Below are 17,830 nucleotides of genomic sequence, written 5' to 3'. Positions count from 1 at the left end.
TCAAAAAAAAAAAAAAAAAAAGAATGTTGCTGTTTCCAGTCAGATGACTCCTACTGACTGGGACACTCTTACTCGAGCTTATCTAACTCCTGCTCGGTTCTTAAAATTTAAAACTTGGTGGGTGATTTGTTTTTCTAAGACCACCAGAGCAGGCACAAAACAACCAGCGAGCAGGCAAGGGTAGGAGCAAAACTGCAAATTTATTTTGGTCACCTAGCTTCAGGGCAGTAGGTGGGTAGGGAGAGGTCTGTCGGCCTCCTTTAGAGTCGCCCGGTGAGCTCTCGGGTGGAGTTCCTGATACAGTCCCGACTGGGGGCTGGGAAGTCCGCGAGGGGCGCTGGCCGGCAGCGGCTTTTCTAGGAGTGGGAGGGCAATAGGCAGGGCACGGGCGTGTCGGGGGGCATTCCGCAGGTGCGACCAGGTAAATCTTGGTCTCTTGACGTCACCTGGCGCATGCCCGGTTGGTGTGCACCTTCCCAGGTGCCGGCTGCATTTTCGCGCGCACGGGAAAAGTTGGTGACGAAGAACCCAGAAGTGCGCCATCTTGCCTCCGTTCGTCCAAACGGTGGGCAGATGAAGCTTCCATTCAGGCTGCTTGCAATGCCCAGGCCCAACCTCAAATTAATATAACTACAGACCAACTTTTGGGGGTTGGCAGCTGGGCTGGTTTAGATGCACAAGTGGTCACGCAGGATGATGCCATAGAACAGCTTAGAGGAGTGTGCATTAGAGCTTGGGAAAAAAATCACTTCATGTGGAGAACAATACCCTTCTTTTTGTGCTATAAAACAGGGACCAAAAGAACCATACGTGGATTTTATAGCTCGGTTACGGGAGTCTCTTAAAAAGGTGATTGTAGATTTGGCTGCTCAGGATATAGTGCTGCAGTTATTAGCTTTCGACAATGCTAATCCTGATTGCTGGGCTGCTCTGCAACCTATCAGAGGGAAAGCACATTTAATTGATTATATCAAGGCCTGTGATGATATCGGAAGTAATCTGCATAAGGCTACTCTGCTAGCACAAGAAATGGCAGGACTAAGAGTGGATAAAGGAAATACTCTATTTCCTGGAGCTTGTTTTAACTGTGGGAAGCATCGTCATACTAAAAAAAAATGTAGAAAAAATCAGTGAGTCAGGCCACCAGATAGGGGAAGAAAGAAAACTGCTGAGACTGAAATATGTCCAAAATGTAAAAACGGAAAACATTGGGCTAATCAATGTCACTCTAAGTTTGATAAAGATGGGGACCCAATTTTGGGAAACACAATGACGGGCCCGTCCCGGGCCCCATTCCAAATCGGGGCATTTCCAGCTCAGGCCATTCCCTCACCCCTGTACAATGTCTGCCCCCCACCACAGCCGGTAGTGCCACAGTAGATTTATCCTGCACAAAAGCTGTGAGTCTTCTGCCTGGGGAACTCCCGCAAAGGGTCCCAACAGGAGTCTGCGGACTCTTGCCAGCAGGCACAATAGGATTACTTTTAGGAAAGTCTAGTTTCAGTTTAAAAGGGGTACAAATACATACAGGAGTCATTGATTCAGATTACAATGGTGAAATTCAAATTGTTATATCTACTTCTGTTCCCTGGAAAGCAGAGCCAGGAGAGCCCATAGCACAGCTCCTGATTGTGCCGTATGTGGAAATGGGGAAAAGTGAAATTAAATGAACAGGAGGATTTGGAAGCACAAATAAACAAGACAGCTTACTGGGTAAATCAAATTACTGATCTAAACATCCTACCTGTGAAATAACTATTCAGGGAAAAAATTTAAAGGTTTGGTAGATACAGGAGCAGACATTTCAATCATTTCTCTACAGCACTGGCCGTCCACGTAGCCAATTCAACCTGCCCAATTTTACATAGTTGGAGTTGGTAAAGCCCCTGTAGTATAAGTAGTTATATTTTGCATTGTGAAGGGCCTGATGGACAACCTGGGACTATTCGACCAATTATAACTTCTGTGCCTATAAATTTATGAGGGAGAGATTTATTACAACAATGGGGATCGCAAGTTCTAATTCCAGAACAATTATATAGCCCTCAAAGTCAACATATAATGAAAGAAATGGGGTATGTCCCTGGTATGGGACTAGAAAAAAAATGTGCAAGGTTTGAAAGAACCGCTTCAAGCAGAAAGACAAAATTCCCGCCAAAGATTAGGATATCATTTTTGATGGCAGCCATTGTTAAGCCTCCAGAACCTCTACCTTTAAAATGGTTAATAGATAAGCCAATTTGGATAGAACAATGACCGCTAAGTAAAGAGAAACTGGAGTCTTTAGAGAAATTAGTTACTAAACAATTAGAAAATGGGCACACAGCTCCAACATTCTCCCCTTAGAATTCTCTAGTTTTTGTAATTAAGAAAAAATCAGGTAAATGGAGAATGTTAACTGATTTAACAGCCATCAATTCAGTTTTACAAACTATGGGAGCATTACAGCCAGGATTGCCTTCTGCTATAATTCCAAAAAATTGGCCTTTAATTGTCATAGATTTAAAAGACTGTTTCTTTTTTTGTTTGTTTTTGTTTTGCTTTATTTTGTTTTGAGACAGAGTCTTGCTCTGCCACCCAGGCTGGAGTGCAGTGGCCGGATCTCAGCTCACTGTAAGCTCCGCCTCCCGGGTTTATGCCATTCTCCTGCCTCAGCCTCCCGAGTAGCTGGGGCTACAGGCGCCCGCCACGTCGCCCGGCTAGTTTTTTGTATTTTTTAGTAGAGATGGGGTTTCACCATGTTAGCCAGGATGGTCTCAATCTCGTCTCGGCCTCCCAAAGTGCTGGGATTACAGGTTTGAGCCACCACGCCCGGCCAAGACTGTTTCTTTACTATCCCCTTAGCTGAGCAAGACTGTGAACAATTTGCATTTACAATTCCTGTGATCAACAACCTGCAGCCTGCTAAGCATTTTCATTGTTTTACAGATGGGTCTAGTAATGGTAAAGCTTCTTATTCTGGATCAAAAGGTAAAGTTTTCCAGACACCCTATACTTCAGTTCAAAAAGCGAAGCTTGTAGCTGTGATTGAGATATTGACTGCTTTTGACATGCCTCTTAATGTGATTTCTGATTCTTCAAACGTGGTTCATTCTACACAGTTAATTGAAAATGCTCAGTTACGATTTCATACAGATGAACAACTGATGACAAAAACAAAAAAGGGGGAGAAATAGGGATTATGGGACAGCCCATACACAATTGAATCTAGCATTATTAACTTTAAATTTTTTGAGCCTGCCCAAAGGCCAGATGTTATCAGCAGCTGAACAGCATCTACAGAAACCAGCTGCAAAGACAGAAGCAGAACAACTGGTTTGGTGGAGAGATCTGATAACAAAAAGTTAGGAAATAGGTAAAATAATAATTTGAGGTAGAGGTTATGCTTGTGTTTCTCCAGACCAAAATCAACAGCCGATTTGGATACCATCAAGACACCCGAAACCTTACAAGCCAGATGCTGAGGAAGAGATTCCGGGATGATCCCGAGGACTCCCCAGTTGCAGCAATGTCAAAACTGACACTGAGGAGAGGAGGATCCCAACTGTCACAAGCAACACCTGTCAAACACAGCTACCCACCTTGGGACAGATCAAGAAGCTGCCACAGATGGTGGAAGAAAATCTGAGGAAAGCGGGACAACCAGTCACAATGAGTAATTTAATGGTAGCTATGATAGCAGTGATCACCACTGCCGTGAGTATTCCTTCAATAAGGGCCGACACAGGGAACAATTATACTTATTGGGCATCTTTATCAATCTTGGCTGGCAATAATGCCTAGATGTAATCACTCTATGATGTAGTTACACATGCTTTCTGATTTCAGTATTTACCATAATAAATCTGCTCCTATAATTGAGGCATACTGCCCTCAAAAACCTATTTGTAAACAAAATTGAACCTGGCCAGAAAAAATGAACATACTTGTTTAAGAAGATTGCATTGCAGAACAGGCAGAGGTGCTGCACGATTCCTATGGAATCATTATTAATCGGTCCCCTAAGGGGATGTTTAGCTTGAATTGCACCTCTCAGTCTGCGTGCCATGGCCACACTATGTTCAGATGGTCTGAACAAAACAGTCAGATGGTAGATATAAGAAGTATGGCAAGAGCTCCTATTATCTGGAACCATGGTGGTATAGTGGCACCTCCACCTCAAATGAGTAAATCTCTGTTCGGGGCTCTCAGCTCTGAAAGCTGTGAGACCCCTGATTTCCCACTTCACACATCTGTATTTCTGCGTGCATGTCTTTAATTCCTCTATCGCCACTGGGTTAGGGTCTCCCTGACCAAGCTGGTCTCAGCACACGAAGGTAGAATTTCAAATCTGTTAAGAAAGAATAAACTCAATATATGGTTTCAGGATAACTTAGATATTATAATAAACATAATATTTAAAAAACTTAAAGGAATTCCTAAGCATGAAAAATATGAAGTAAAAGACTGACAGATATGACTATATAAAAAAACACTATTAATATCATCACCACAGCTACCACTTATTGAGGGCTCACAATGTCCAGGCAGCAAAATAAGTGAGTTTTCTTTTCATGAACTTCTCAATCATTACAATAACTCTATAAGGAAGATACTATTATCCTTTCTTTACACAAAGAGAAACTGAAGCATAGCAAGGTTAAGTAACTATAACTTATAAATGCTAGGGAAAATCAATATATATGAAAGAGGATTATTGCATATGGTCTCTAAAGAACTCTTACAAAAATAATTAAAAATAAAAATCATCCCTATAGAATTCCAGAAATATTCAAATAAAAGAATTTTTCTAAAAGTTTTCTTTTAAGATCATGCCATTAGAATAAAGATTCATGATCTATTAGGATTAGAGTGTGATGTGCATTTGGTGATGATGTGAGCAGCAAATGGATGATGTCACCAATGTGACAGATGAAAGGTGCCGTGTCATGACAGTGCTTGCCATGGCCAAGCTGAAAGACCAGTAATGATTTAGTCATTCATATGCTTTGGCTTATAACATAATTATCATAATTACGCTCTCTGGAGTTCATATATCTAAACTCTAGAATATTGTTATTGTTAAGAAGAGACTGAGATCCTGATTACTACATGTAAATAATCTTCTATCAATTACAGCACACAAATACCATGCAATATTAGGTAGAATGTTTACATAGATCTCTGTTTAAGAATGAGGAAAGAGCTATAACATACTGCTGAGGGGAAAAATCATAATCCTGCGTGTAGAAACATCTAAAAGGAAGTTTACCCAAACCTTAGCAACGATTACCTCTGAGTTATAGGATTATTTTATAAATTATTACATTATTTTACTTTTTCTTCATATTTTTGTTTTGGTTGAAATTATTAGGTAAGTATCACTTTTATAAAACACAAGATAAATGCTATAGCAATGTAGATGTAAAATACGGAAATATTTTAAAACATGGTTTTGAAAAAGTACATAAAAGTATGCCATGTTATACTCCCAATATTGTAAAGAATAAAATTATCTTAATGTATGTATTAAATATATTTTATGATTTTAAATATATGTATTAAGTATATTTAATATATACGTATATATATTTTTCTCCAAAAAATATTAACTTGGCTATGAAGTATTTAACTTTGAATGGCTAGCCATATGAACGCTATACACGTTCTTTTTGCTTATCTCAAATTTCTGACATTTCTGTGAGCTATGTGTTTTCTCTGCATTAAAAAAAAACTTCAAAAATGGGAATGCATAAGACAAATTATATATAGCATAATCTCAAACGTAAGAAAATAAATCCATAGGAAAAAATGTTATTGAAGGCCACATAAAGGCAAATTGAAGAAGCTGGCCCTTCACACTCAATTTATAATATTCAGACATACTATACACATTAGGTGACATGCCCACCTGTCTTTAGTGCAGCGTCCACATATCCCTCATAGAGCTGCCTCTGTGCAAGCATAAAGAAGTGGTAAGCCTCTGCCCCTCTCCATGCATTATCTGTGAAACGATCTGTTGTAGACAGAACTTCCTCTTCCAGCAAACCAGCCAAGGCAGAAGTGGCCTACAAGTAAAGTCAGCCCACACTTTGCATCAGTACAAACACACACACAGCATCAACTCCCGAATAACAACAGTCATTAAAGTATCTAAACGAGCAGATTTTATCATTACTAAACTATGATTACAGACTTTTTTTTAAGAGATGAGGTATTACTGTCACCCAAGCTGGAATGCAGTTGCATGGTCGTAGCTCACCGCAGTCTCAAACTCACGGACTCAAGTGATCCTCCCACCTAAGCCTCCCTAGTCACTGAGATTACTGGTGTGAGCCACTGCACCCAAAACAGACTTAATTTTTTAGTATAATTCATAGTTTGTTAAACTGGTATGAATAAATTTTAAAACATAACTAATTAGATTTTAAGTTAATCAGACATTCTTTTACGCATTAAAATAATATATCTAGGAAAGTTTTAAAACTCACTGATGAGAAAAGGAGGATTTCCCAGGTAAGTAAAATTTTTTAACAAAAATAAGACATTAAAGCAAAGACTACAGATTAGTATTACAGAAAAACAATTTCAATATTTCTAGGTAGAAATTTCTAAATTTGAATACTAATTCTAAATCAGTCATTATTTTTCTTCATATCATTTAAAGAAACAAATGCAGACACACAAATTAAATGACCTGTCCATAAGAGAAGTTTGACAGTCTCTTTCTCTTTTTTCTTAAACACTTCGGATGATTTAATGTTATTTAACCTGCTACTTTACCTCTGAACTTTTTCCTTTAACTTTTCCTCGCTGGGCATTCTTCATCTGTTCATGGTGTTGCTCCATAAGTAAGGCTGACATTACACAGAGCTTCTTGACACGTAAAGGTTTACTTCCTTTCTTTGCCTCTTCATCTGCAACCTTAAACATTTTTAAAAATTGAGGGAAGTTACTTCTTATCTATATTTGTACAAATACAATCATTTCCAAAACTAACAAATTTGATTCCCTAAAAAAGGAGGAAAATCAGTAAGGTGGAATACAAATACCACCTATTTAAGATAAATACTTTAAAACCTATCTTCTTTTCATTAGTACCTATATATATTTAGTTCTTTCCTTAGTATTTAGCCCTAGGAGTTGGAACTCAGATCACTCTTAGAAAATGAGAGGTGCTGTTAGATAACTACATCAGAATAAAGAAAGTGTTGATGAAATGCTGGTATTTTCCATAACACAAAGATTTTTAAAATAAAGTTCCAAGTACACAAAGAAATCATGGTGTTAACACGGTGCATTCTTCAGAAGCTGAAACTTATTTAAATGATTTTGAGAGAAATTTTTCCTTTTTCATTAAATTAAACGGGAATAGAATAGAACGTAAAATGTGTATACACTAATACTATACTAATTATCTTCCCTCCAAATAAATATTATGTAAAGTATAATATTTAAAACTTGTACATTTAAAAGAACTCAAAACTCTATTATCAACAAAATTTAATTCCCTGTTGCAGAAATTTGTTTTTTGTAGTTGCAGCACTTTCTTTAACTCTTAAACTCCAGTATTCAACATACAATTGTTTAGGTATTAGTAAGTTGCTAATATTAATAAACATCTTTGTTGGTAAAAGGCAGTAACACTAAAATAATGTATACAGAAGCAATAAAACCAGAGTGGTTTTGTTGTAATAAGTATTTGTTTCCAAAGAAAATGGAGAATGTGCTCTTTCATATATTAAAATATTATGACTGGAACAAATCAAATATTCACTAAGATTTTTACATTACCTTAAACATCAGTTTAGCAGCATCCAAAAAGTAATTGGCTTTCCGATAGAGTTCTATGGCATCAAAAGTTTTATTCTTTTCCAGTAAATGAGATGCATACCTAGCTAACAGAGATCCAATTTCTTTCATACTATGATTTTGAGCCAATTCAACAGCTTTGTTCCACTAGGAGAAAAATTACACCATTCAGTCACCCAAGTATTTACAGTCACATATATCATAAAATTCACACCAGAAAGCTTAAACTTTATAATAAAAGCCCAATTTCCAAATTAAAAATGGTTGTATTTTAAAAATAGCATTTAAAATCACAGCAACACAAGTTCTATAAGCATACATCAAAATGATTAAGTGATCTCTAAGACTCTGATTTGCTTAATACATGTGAAAATGAAAGTTTCAAAGTTTATAATCATATTACTCTTGTAATTCTCATCTTACAAAACATCAAGCAAGAAAAAGATATACTTGTTTACATTTTATAGTAAAACAAAATATGCAATTTCAGTTGTGAAAATATCCTACTAGATTTGACATTTAAAAATTATTTTTATAAAGCAAATGAGGTCTTAAAAATACTTTAAGAAAAATATTAAAAGAATACATTGATTGTCAATCGTTTCTGTAATAACTCTGTACTTTTAGTTTAATTTCAGCTCTTAAAAATATCAAATGTATGTTTTCTATAAAGGAAAAGGAAAACAGATTTGCCAAAATAAATATTGATAAAGTAACTCGATTCCTTCCTCAGGCAATGACCGACTATTAACTGGTCCTTCTTTGGAAACAAAACCCAACCCTAATAAAATGCAGAAAATTATGAAATTACTTCCAGACAAAAACTTGCCAGACTAAAAGCACAGGGTTTGTTCATGCTCCTATACTGAGCTGGCTATAAGTGGGTCACCCCTCACGGTAGCACTTTAAGAGGTAAGTGCAACTTTCTTGGTCCTCAATTAAGAGAATACCTGCCTGGCTCCTTTCATAAAATTCATGTCAGGCTCTCCAACCCTTACATTGCCAATAATCTTTAAAAGATCACTAGGGTGACTTTAATTTGGCTTGACTTAAAAATTCCTAAGACAACAAGCTGCACAGACAGAAAGTTTCAGTTCCTACTTGGTTGAGATGTACGCAGGTATCTACCGCTGCCTTTGGTTGATTGCATTTCAAAAATGCAGTCACTGCTTGTTCACACATCCCAACTCTGACAAACATTTGTGCTATTTCCTGTACAAAAAAAACAATACTATCAGATTTCATAGAGCAAAGAAATGACTTATATTTTAATTTCACAAAACTCCGTAGGGACGTATGAGTATTAAATTTACTGGTAGTTACAGATTTTTCTTGTAAACAGACGCAAGGGCAGAGGGTACAATTGAGAACGGATGCTAAGGCATCACTTCTATAAAACCAGAGCTTCACTGGCTCAGGCTGTGGATCTGATTTTTAGCAAGGCCCTGAAGACACTGCACTCCCTTCTTCTCTCAGTTCAGTAGCTAGTACACAGAAATGTCAAGCTCCAAAACAAATCCCCCACAAGTGCGTGAAAAAAACCTTTATGTCAATTGGTGGTATACTCAGGGCTAATTATTAACTAGAGACTTAAGAGAAATCTCACATCCATAGAGTTCTCAAATACTTCTGTAAAGAAATGTCCTAGAGAAGTCTGCCATTAATCAATTCAGGAAGCTAGACCCAAAACAGAACTCCCTTGGAAAGTGGTGGCAGCAAGGAAGAAGAACCACCACTACCACCACCACCACCACCACCACCACAAATCTTACTTGTTCAGCTGCACTGGCCATTTTCAGAACACCATTTTTTTTCTTTCAGAATATCTAATTAGCCAGAGGTTTTCCCTCCCCAACCCTTCTACAATATTTTTAGAAGTATGAAAATATATTTTATATCCAACTATCTTTTTAAAAACAATGCTTATATTTTTCTGATTATAAGGGAATATATTATAATTGTAAAAAAAAAAAATTACAAAACATGAAAAAGTGAAATTACTCATAATCTTATCATTTATAAGAAACCTCTCTCAATAGTCTGGTGTAATTTCTTAACATCTTTGTCCTATGAATATATATGTATATGTTTGTGTTGTACACAATCATACAATACATAATTTTGTGTCCCGTATTTCCTACTTAAATATTATGTACACCTTCCCATATTATTAAACATTCTTCTATAACTTTATTTAAAACGCATAATACTAAAATCTTTACTATTTTAGTTATTTAATTATTATTATAGTTATAATTACTTAGTATTTACTCAGGAATATTACTATTCTGGATACCCTACAGCAAAATGTTTGTTGGTGTCATCAGACACATCTAACAGACAACACTAATGGAGGGTACACTCTTCGCTATACCCCAGGGTTTTAAGTAATTTCAGTTTCTTTCCTACTCAAGAAAACCCATAGGATTGAAAATAAGGGGGAGTGAAAATACCATTACAGAGATAACTGCTCAAATTCACAATAGGGAAAACTGAATTGCCATAATTCTATACTTATCTATTAGCTAATAGGCAAAATCTTTGAAGTGGAACTCACAACTGATATACATTCAGACTCTGCAGTTGAGAGCCGTCAGCTCTACAAGCATTGTACAGCTTAGTGATTTACATATTAAACACATAAAATACAAACTTATTTACAGTATTCAACAATTAATTAAGAGGCTCTAAAAGAACATTCGAAAGCAAGAGAACTCTTTTCGATTTCTCTTTTAACTTGAAATACTTTATTGTTAATATAACATAATAAAAGTTGAGCAATCATTTTAAACTTAAGTTACAGCAAATTTCAAACAATTTCAGATTATTTTGAAGCAAATCCCTAGCAACATACCATTTCATCTGTAAATATTTCATGTATTCAGCTAACATTTAAAAAGCAACTTTATAAATCTTAACAGACAACACGAGACTGTGGTAATGTTAAAGTAGTAGGAACGTGACTGACTTTCCCCTCCATTTTCAAGCATTCTATATAATTTACATATTGCTTTATAATTAAAAGCATCATTCCATGTCTAAGAAACTGTAAAATTATAGATTTTTAATTTTCTTTATTGTAACATAAAATTTTATAAAGTAACCTAACAATTCCAAAACCTAAAATTTGCAATACCTACTGGAAGTAACTTGTGGTTTTCTGGAAGTGAAATGGCAAGGTTCTCTAATCCCTCATAATCCTCTAACATATAGTAACATTCAGCTAAGCGTTCCTGGTTCCGCCCTTGTACATAATATTGTACAGCATTCGACCTACAGAAAGAAAAAAGGAAAAGCTTGTAGAACTAATATGAATCTCCTGATAAATAAGCCCTTTCAACCAAAATGTTCCTTCATCAGAATTCCCAGTGCTAGTATTACTGTTCATTATCTTCAGCTCCAGAATAACTTTCAAAATGGGGAAAAAAATCTAAAGCATATTCTAGTTGTAACATTCCTTGGCTATTCTTAAGAAATACCACTGCTTTGCTCCCAAACACCGACATAAATAAGCATACTAATCAAAATGAAAAGAACAAAAGTCAATGATTTCTGAAAATCATATATAATAAAGCAAATAAAAACATTTATTAAACTTTGTTCAAAAATAAATCATAAAACATCGTAGAATTATATACTCAAAGTATCTCTTTGACTACTATCAAAGTAGTCTCAAAGAGAAAACTGCGTGGAGCTAAGTGCAAGTTTTGTGTTTATACACTCCAAATTTTTGTAGTGCTCATCTCACAACTTCACAGGATCTCTGGCTTTCCAAGATGAATCTAGAGGTATCTGAATCTTAGAATTCAAGAAGATGATCTTCATTTCCCCAGGATTACTTCCTAGAGAAGTACTCAGGCAGCTACTAAGTGTTGCACAAATGCTTGAGGAGCTCCAGGTAAGTTACATACCACTTTTGTCGATCAGCAAAGTAGTCTCCAATGGCATTGTTGGCTTGTTCCATGAGACTGTCATCTGCATCACCAGATCCAGTTTTCAGGAGCTGGAGTACTCTAAACCAATCCGCCAATTTCAGTCGGAGGCCAATAGCAAGATCCCTACAAACAAAGGCATTCATTCATTCATCTATTTGACAAATATTTACCAAGAGCCTACTATGTGTTAGGCACAGTTCTAGCGCTGAGACTACACAGCAGTGAACAATGTGACTCTCCAAACATTTTAGAAACTTAGCCTGACTAGGTAAGAGGAAATGAGGAGCACCTGGAGGTTATGGTTTGAATGTGTGTCCCCTCCAAAATTCATGTTAAAACTTAATCTCCATTGTGATAGTATTAAGAGGTGGGGTTTTTGGGAAGTCATTATGTCTGCCCTTATGAATTGATTAACGCCCTTATAAAAGACTCTTCAGAGAATTTGCCCCTTTTGCCCTTTTCACGTTCCACTATGTAAAGGCATAACATTCAAAACACCATCTTGGAAGTAAGACAGGGCCCTCAACAGACACTAAACCTGTTGACGCCTTGACCTTAGACTTCCTAGTCTCCAGAACTGCGAGAAAAACATTTCCATTCTTTATAAATTATCCAGTCTCAGGTATCTTGTTATAGGAGTCCAAATGGTCTAAGATACCAAAGTAGGGAAAAGAAAACAATGCTGTGCCTTTACTTTCCTGGACTTTCAATTTAGCAAAATAATGATTTAAATAATAATCATTTCTTTTCAGCAATTTCTTAGACATGATCAGGTTTATTTCAAAACAAAACACGGTGTAAACACATGTGGTTTTATATCTCTTTTCAGAGCCTAAGTCGTATTAGAGATCTCCTGGGAGTATGAATAACATTAATGAAAATGAGATACAATGTTAACAGCTGAAATGAAGTTCAGACAGACTCTCCACCTTGAGGTTCAGTGGCTAAGATTCCCTGCTTTCACAGCAGCTGCCTGGGTTTGATTCCTGGCGAGGGAGACAGGCCTTACAGTTCTTTAATTCAAAAGAAGAAATATTTATGAAGTTCATATATTATTTTATATAAATCAAAAATGAAATATAAAGAACTAATCTCACTCCCTAACTACTTCTGATTTTTATTTTATGCCTCTTGACAACAGAAAATTAAATAATGACCTAAACAAAGAAAGAAAGAACTGGAATAATGAGCTATGTCATAAATCTGAAAGATCCCAGTCTCTGTTGTTCTATCATTTTTTCCCACCAAATAAAAAAAAAAACCTCCCATAGTCAGCCATTATTAAATTTAAAAACAGAGAAGAAAACTGCCTCCAGACTATGAAACACAAATAAATGAGGGGCATGTAGAATATCTAGGTTGTAATCCAAATGTAAAATTAATTTCTGAAAGAAACTGTATGACACACCTAATCTGTTTATAGTCCCCATTTCCTGCACCTTCGTAATTTACCTTCTGTCCATCTCAAGATATGTTCTTTCAGCCTCTTCAAACCTGCCAAAGTAGCCAGCAACTTCAGCCTGTTTCATTGACTCACTCTGTAGTTTGCCCAAGCGCTTCACAAACTTAATGCCTTGGTAATCTTTGCAGCGCACAAATGCTTGCTCTGCAGTGTAGAGATCCAGTTTCTGAAGAGCTGCTTCAGCCAGTAGGCGCCTTTATTTTAAAAGAAACAAAAACATAAATGCATGTTGCAAATTACTGATAAACTAGTCTTGAATCACAATTATCAATTATTATGTCTATTGTTTCTAGAGAAACATGGTGGAAAGTAACACATGTAAACATTTTTCAAATAATATTCTGCTTATTTTGAGGACTTCCAAATCTAAAATGAATTTCTATATTTTAAAAAGAAGAGCAAGAATGGAAGTTTGTTCCCATCAGGAGGATAGTAGGGGAGCAGAGGGACAGAGCTGAGACTTTAAAAACCTACATCTGGCCGGGCGCGGTGGCTCAAGCCTGTAATCCCAGCACTTTGGGAGGCCGAGACGGGCGGATCACGAGGTCAGGAAATCGAGACCATCCTGGCTAACACGGTGAAACCCCGTCTCTACTAAAAAATACAAAAAACTAGCCGGGCGAGGTTGCGGGCACCTGTAGTCCCAGCTGCTCCGGAGGCTGAGGCAGGAGAATGGCAGGAACCCGGGAGGCGGAGCTTGCAGTGAGCTGAGATCCGGCCACTGCGCTCCAGCCTGGGCGACAGAGCGAGACTCCGTCTCAAAAAAAAAAAAAAAAAAAAAAAAAAAACCTACACCTGACATCTTGGGAGACTTTGCTTTTTTTAAATACCAAAGTCGGGGGTGTGGATTGTCCTCTATGAACTGAGATGCATCTTTAATTCCAACCTTCTCAATCAGTGCTCGGCTATCTCGCAGAGACCGAATCTCAAAGTTAATTAGGTAATCCTTGTTTGGATGTTCTGGATCCTGAAAGTAAAGATGGAAACAAAAAAAAATTCAAATACTTGCTGTTAGAGTATATGTTTCTTTTTTATATTAAAAACCAGAACAGAACAAAACAAGAAAAAAAACAGCATCGTATTGTGAGCAAAATAAGGAAGAGAAGTCTTCATGTTTGGGTCTTTTGAGTTATTTGAAAAACACCCAAAACCCACAAGTGAAGTCCCTCCTGAGGCAATCAGGTAGCCTATGAGGAAAAGGGGACAGAGGAAAATGGCAGAAGCAGTCCCTCAAAGTTACGCATCCCTGTTTCCCTCTGCTCAGATTGGTTTTTCACCTGAAATGAGATAACATATCTCAAAGATTCAGCACAATGCCTAGCTGTACTATTTACAGTATTCAATATTCATTATCTCAGAACTGATCTAATGCTCTCCTGCTTCAGAACTTTGAACAGGTAAACCATCATGACTGAATCACAGCACCCAACTCTTTTCTGGCAACTGAATTACTTATCCATCTCCTCAACTCTTCTACCTGAGGCCAAGAACTGTGTCTTATTGGCTCTTAATAGTTGCTGAATTGATGAACAGATGAACTTTGGGCAAAATCATTTTACCACTGAGAGCCCTTCTTTATCTAAAAACATTCACAAAATTCAATATAATCATCAATTACAGCAACAACACCACAGGCATTTTCATGCATTCTAGAGCTTAAGGCAATTGGAAATTTATGAGCCTTTCTTGAAAAACACTACTAATGATGAAATCCAGCCAACTAAAAGATTAATCAAAATTAAGAACTTACGTACAGAGAAAATGTAGTAAAAAGCTTTGAATTCATTTAAATATTAAGACTAAACAACTGGAAATTAGGATTATAAGACAAAATTAAAATGTTCTAAATCTTGACCATGTAAAAATAATATATCTACAAAAGGAAAAACAGAAGAAAATGTAAGAATGTTATCTTTCAGAGTGGAAAGACAATACTATTAAAAATTAAAATATAATTTAGACTAATAACTTCCTGGTTTTTCATAATTTTTCTTCTCAACCCAGGAAAATGGTATTGTTCGTAGTGGAAAATACTATCAAAATGTCTAGAATTCCTTTAAACTCACTTTCAGGTTATCTAATTAAATTAACACTAAAAAAGTAGATTGTACAATGATGCCATTTTTATAAAATTACTTCTGTTCATCCATCTAAATCTATCAAATCCATATTTCCATATATAACGTGCAGCTGTAAGGAATGATGTTCTGATGTTTAATCTAATGGTAATGACTAAAATATCTGAGTTGTGGGATTTACGGTTTTTTTAAACTGTTTTCAGTACTTTTCTGTATTGCTTGAATTCTACATAACTGTGCCATTTCTTTAAGCAATAAAGTATTCATTTTTAAAAATCAATTTAACCAACACTTTCTGAAAACCAACTCTATATCAGATGCTTGCTAGATGTTAGGAATTCAAGAAGCTCACTCTCTATCAAACGATTAAATATATAAAAACAGACAAAATATTTCAGTCACCTTAGTTTGACTCTACCCATTTATGACTGTTTTTTTAAAGGGCACTGGAAAAACCACATATTTGGAAAAATAAATAAATAAATAAGGTCTTCTTTCCCTGAATCTTTTGGGAAAGAAGACAAGCAGAAAGACATCTTCTGGCTGGGCATGGTGGCTCACGCCTGTAATCCTAACATTTTGGGAGGGCAAAGTGAGAGTTTCACTTGAACCCAGGAGTTCAAGACCAGCCTTGGCCAACATGGCGAAACCCCATCTCTACAAAAAAAACCACAAAAAATTAGCCAAGCATGGTGGCCTGTGCCTGGGACCCCAGCTACTCACGAGGCTGAGGTGGGAGGATCACTTGAGCCCAGGAGGCAGAGGCTACAGTGAGCCATGATGGCACCACTGCACTCCAGCCTGGGTGACAGAGAGAAACCCTGCTGAAAAAAAAAAAAGACATCTTTCTTCACATGTGAGGAAAAGGAAGAAATATTATCTGGTGGTACTGTATTCAAGTTAAACAGGCAATGAAATAAGTTCATTAGTTTTACAAGTCATATACCTTCAACAAGGACAAGAAAAGTGCTATCCATATAGAGAAGAGTCAAATAGTCAAATCTGGAGGTTACATAATCTAGGTAATAACAGCCCAGACTCCATTTTTGATGGTTGGCTGCTGACAGCTTTTAAACCTCACCCCTTCTTCTTCCCCTCTGCCTCATACGGGGCAAGCTAATGAGAAAGTCCAGATGCTCCTTACTTTGGGGCGCCAGTGAGTTTCAAACCACGTAAGTCCCTATCCATTAAAATCCTCACCCCAGACCCACTCCCTAACTACTAAACAACAAAACAACAACAAAAACACCCTCAAGCCAGTCTCCTGTCCCTGTGCTTTCCAGACATTTCAGACAGCTTGGGAAGCCTGCCCTTCTCTCTCCTAAAAAACCTCATTATGGAAGATACATTCTTGGTGTCTCTATGGTATCATCAATCTTTACATCCAAACCAAATTTTGGGTGGGGGCCCATCCTGTTGCTGCATGGTGGTTACGATATAGAAAAATGAAACTGGTTCACAATAAAAGAGCCATAATTTACATATCAAACCCAAATATGAAAACCTGTTTCAAATTGCCACTAACTTCTGGAAATTTTAAATCTACTATCTCAATTCAAAAACTATATATATTACATAGAAAAAGTTAATGCTTTGACTAAAATGAAGGTAAAACTTCTCTCGGTATATTCTTAGAGAAAAAAAATTCTCAAATGATGGTCAATGAAGGCCAATGCAGGGGTTCAAAATCATGTCTTGAATTTAAAAAAAGAATTATTTTACAAATCCTGAAAAAAATGGAAAGAGAGATCTCTAAAAACGTTACTCGAGTATCTTAGAACTAGAAAAAGGCTAAACTCCGAAACAGTTCTTCAGTACGTCGTTATTACTACAGAAACAATAACAACAATTAGCACTCTTTTTTTTAAGCTCTTGCTTGGCCGTAGCATTGTGCTAATTGCTTTTCACACATTATCTTAAATAATAACAATCCTATAAGTAGTAGTATTATCCATATTTTATAAAGGCAATAACTGAGACTCATACATTTTTATCACCATTTTACAGGACAGGAAAGTGAAGCTCAAAAAGATGACGGCACCCACCTAAAGGCTGAACAATAAGAGAGCAGGGCTGGGCCTGAGATACATCTGAGTCCTGGGTCCACACTGCTAACCAGGATACTACACTGCCTGGTCCAGAAATAAATAATCCCCCGTCAAGCTAGCAACAGAAATATAACTTTTTAGGAATTACCTTTAATATCTCATCCAAAAGAACAGATTTAATTTCTAAATCCTCAAAATTACAAATATATCCAGAGGTCTGAATGGGTTCCTTTAAAGACAAAAACAAATATTATGTTTCATTATGTAAAATTTCCTCTCTTCTAACAAATCATGCTTTTAAATTTTATTATCAGAGGTTTCAGGTAAACAAAAGAGAGAATGTCATTAAAACCTATATACCCATAACCTAAGTAATTAACATTACGGTAAATATGCTTCATTTAACTTCTTGGCTGAAGTATTGTAAAGTAAATGCAGTAAATTACGGACATCATGATATTTTACCCCTAACTATTTCAGTACATATCTTTTTTTTTTTTTTTTTTTTTTTTTTTT

General features: G+C 36.4%; 1 protein-coding gene across 1 annotated transcript in view; it reads right to left on the bottom strand.

Annotated features, from left to right (window-relative positions):
• WDR35 (WD repeat domain 35) overlaps positions 1 to 17,830 on the bottom strand; it is a 74,268-nt gene that overhangs the window by 8,244 nt on the left and 48,194 nt on the right. The window contains 9 exon segments of the mRNA XM_011951181.1: positions 5,891 to 6,047; positions 6,763 to 6,903; positions 7,774 to 7,938; positions 8,893 to 9,003; positions 10,932 to 11,064; positions 11,703 to 11,849; positions 13,179 to 13,382; positions 14,019 to 14,155; positions 17,463 to 17,543. Coding sequence (XP_011806571.1) covers positions 5,891 to 6,047; positions 6,763 to 6,903; positions 7,774 to 7,938; positions 8,893 to 9,003; positions 10,932 to 11,064; positions 11,703 to 11,849; positions 13,179 to 13,382; positions 14,019 to 14,155; positions 17,463 to 17,543 — 1,276 coding nt within the window.

The sequence above is a fragment of the Colobus angolensis genome, unplaced genomic scaffold, assembly GCF_000951035.1.
Source record: "Colobus angolensis palliatus isolate OR3802 unplaced genomic scaffold, Cang.pa_1.0 Scaffold109, whole genome shotgun sequence".
Taxonomy (NCBI): domain Eukaryota; kingdom Metazoa; phylum Chordata; class Mammalia; order Primates; family Cercopithecidae; genus Colobus; species Colobus angolensis.
The sequence above is the reverse complement of the archived record's forward strand: the minus strand, read 5'-3'. Positions and strand labels throughout refer to the sequence as shown.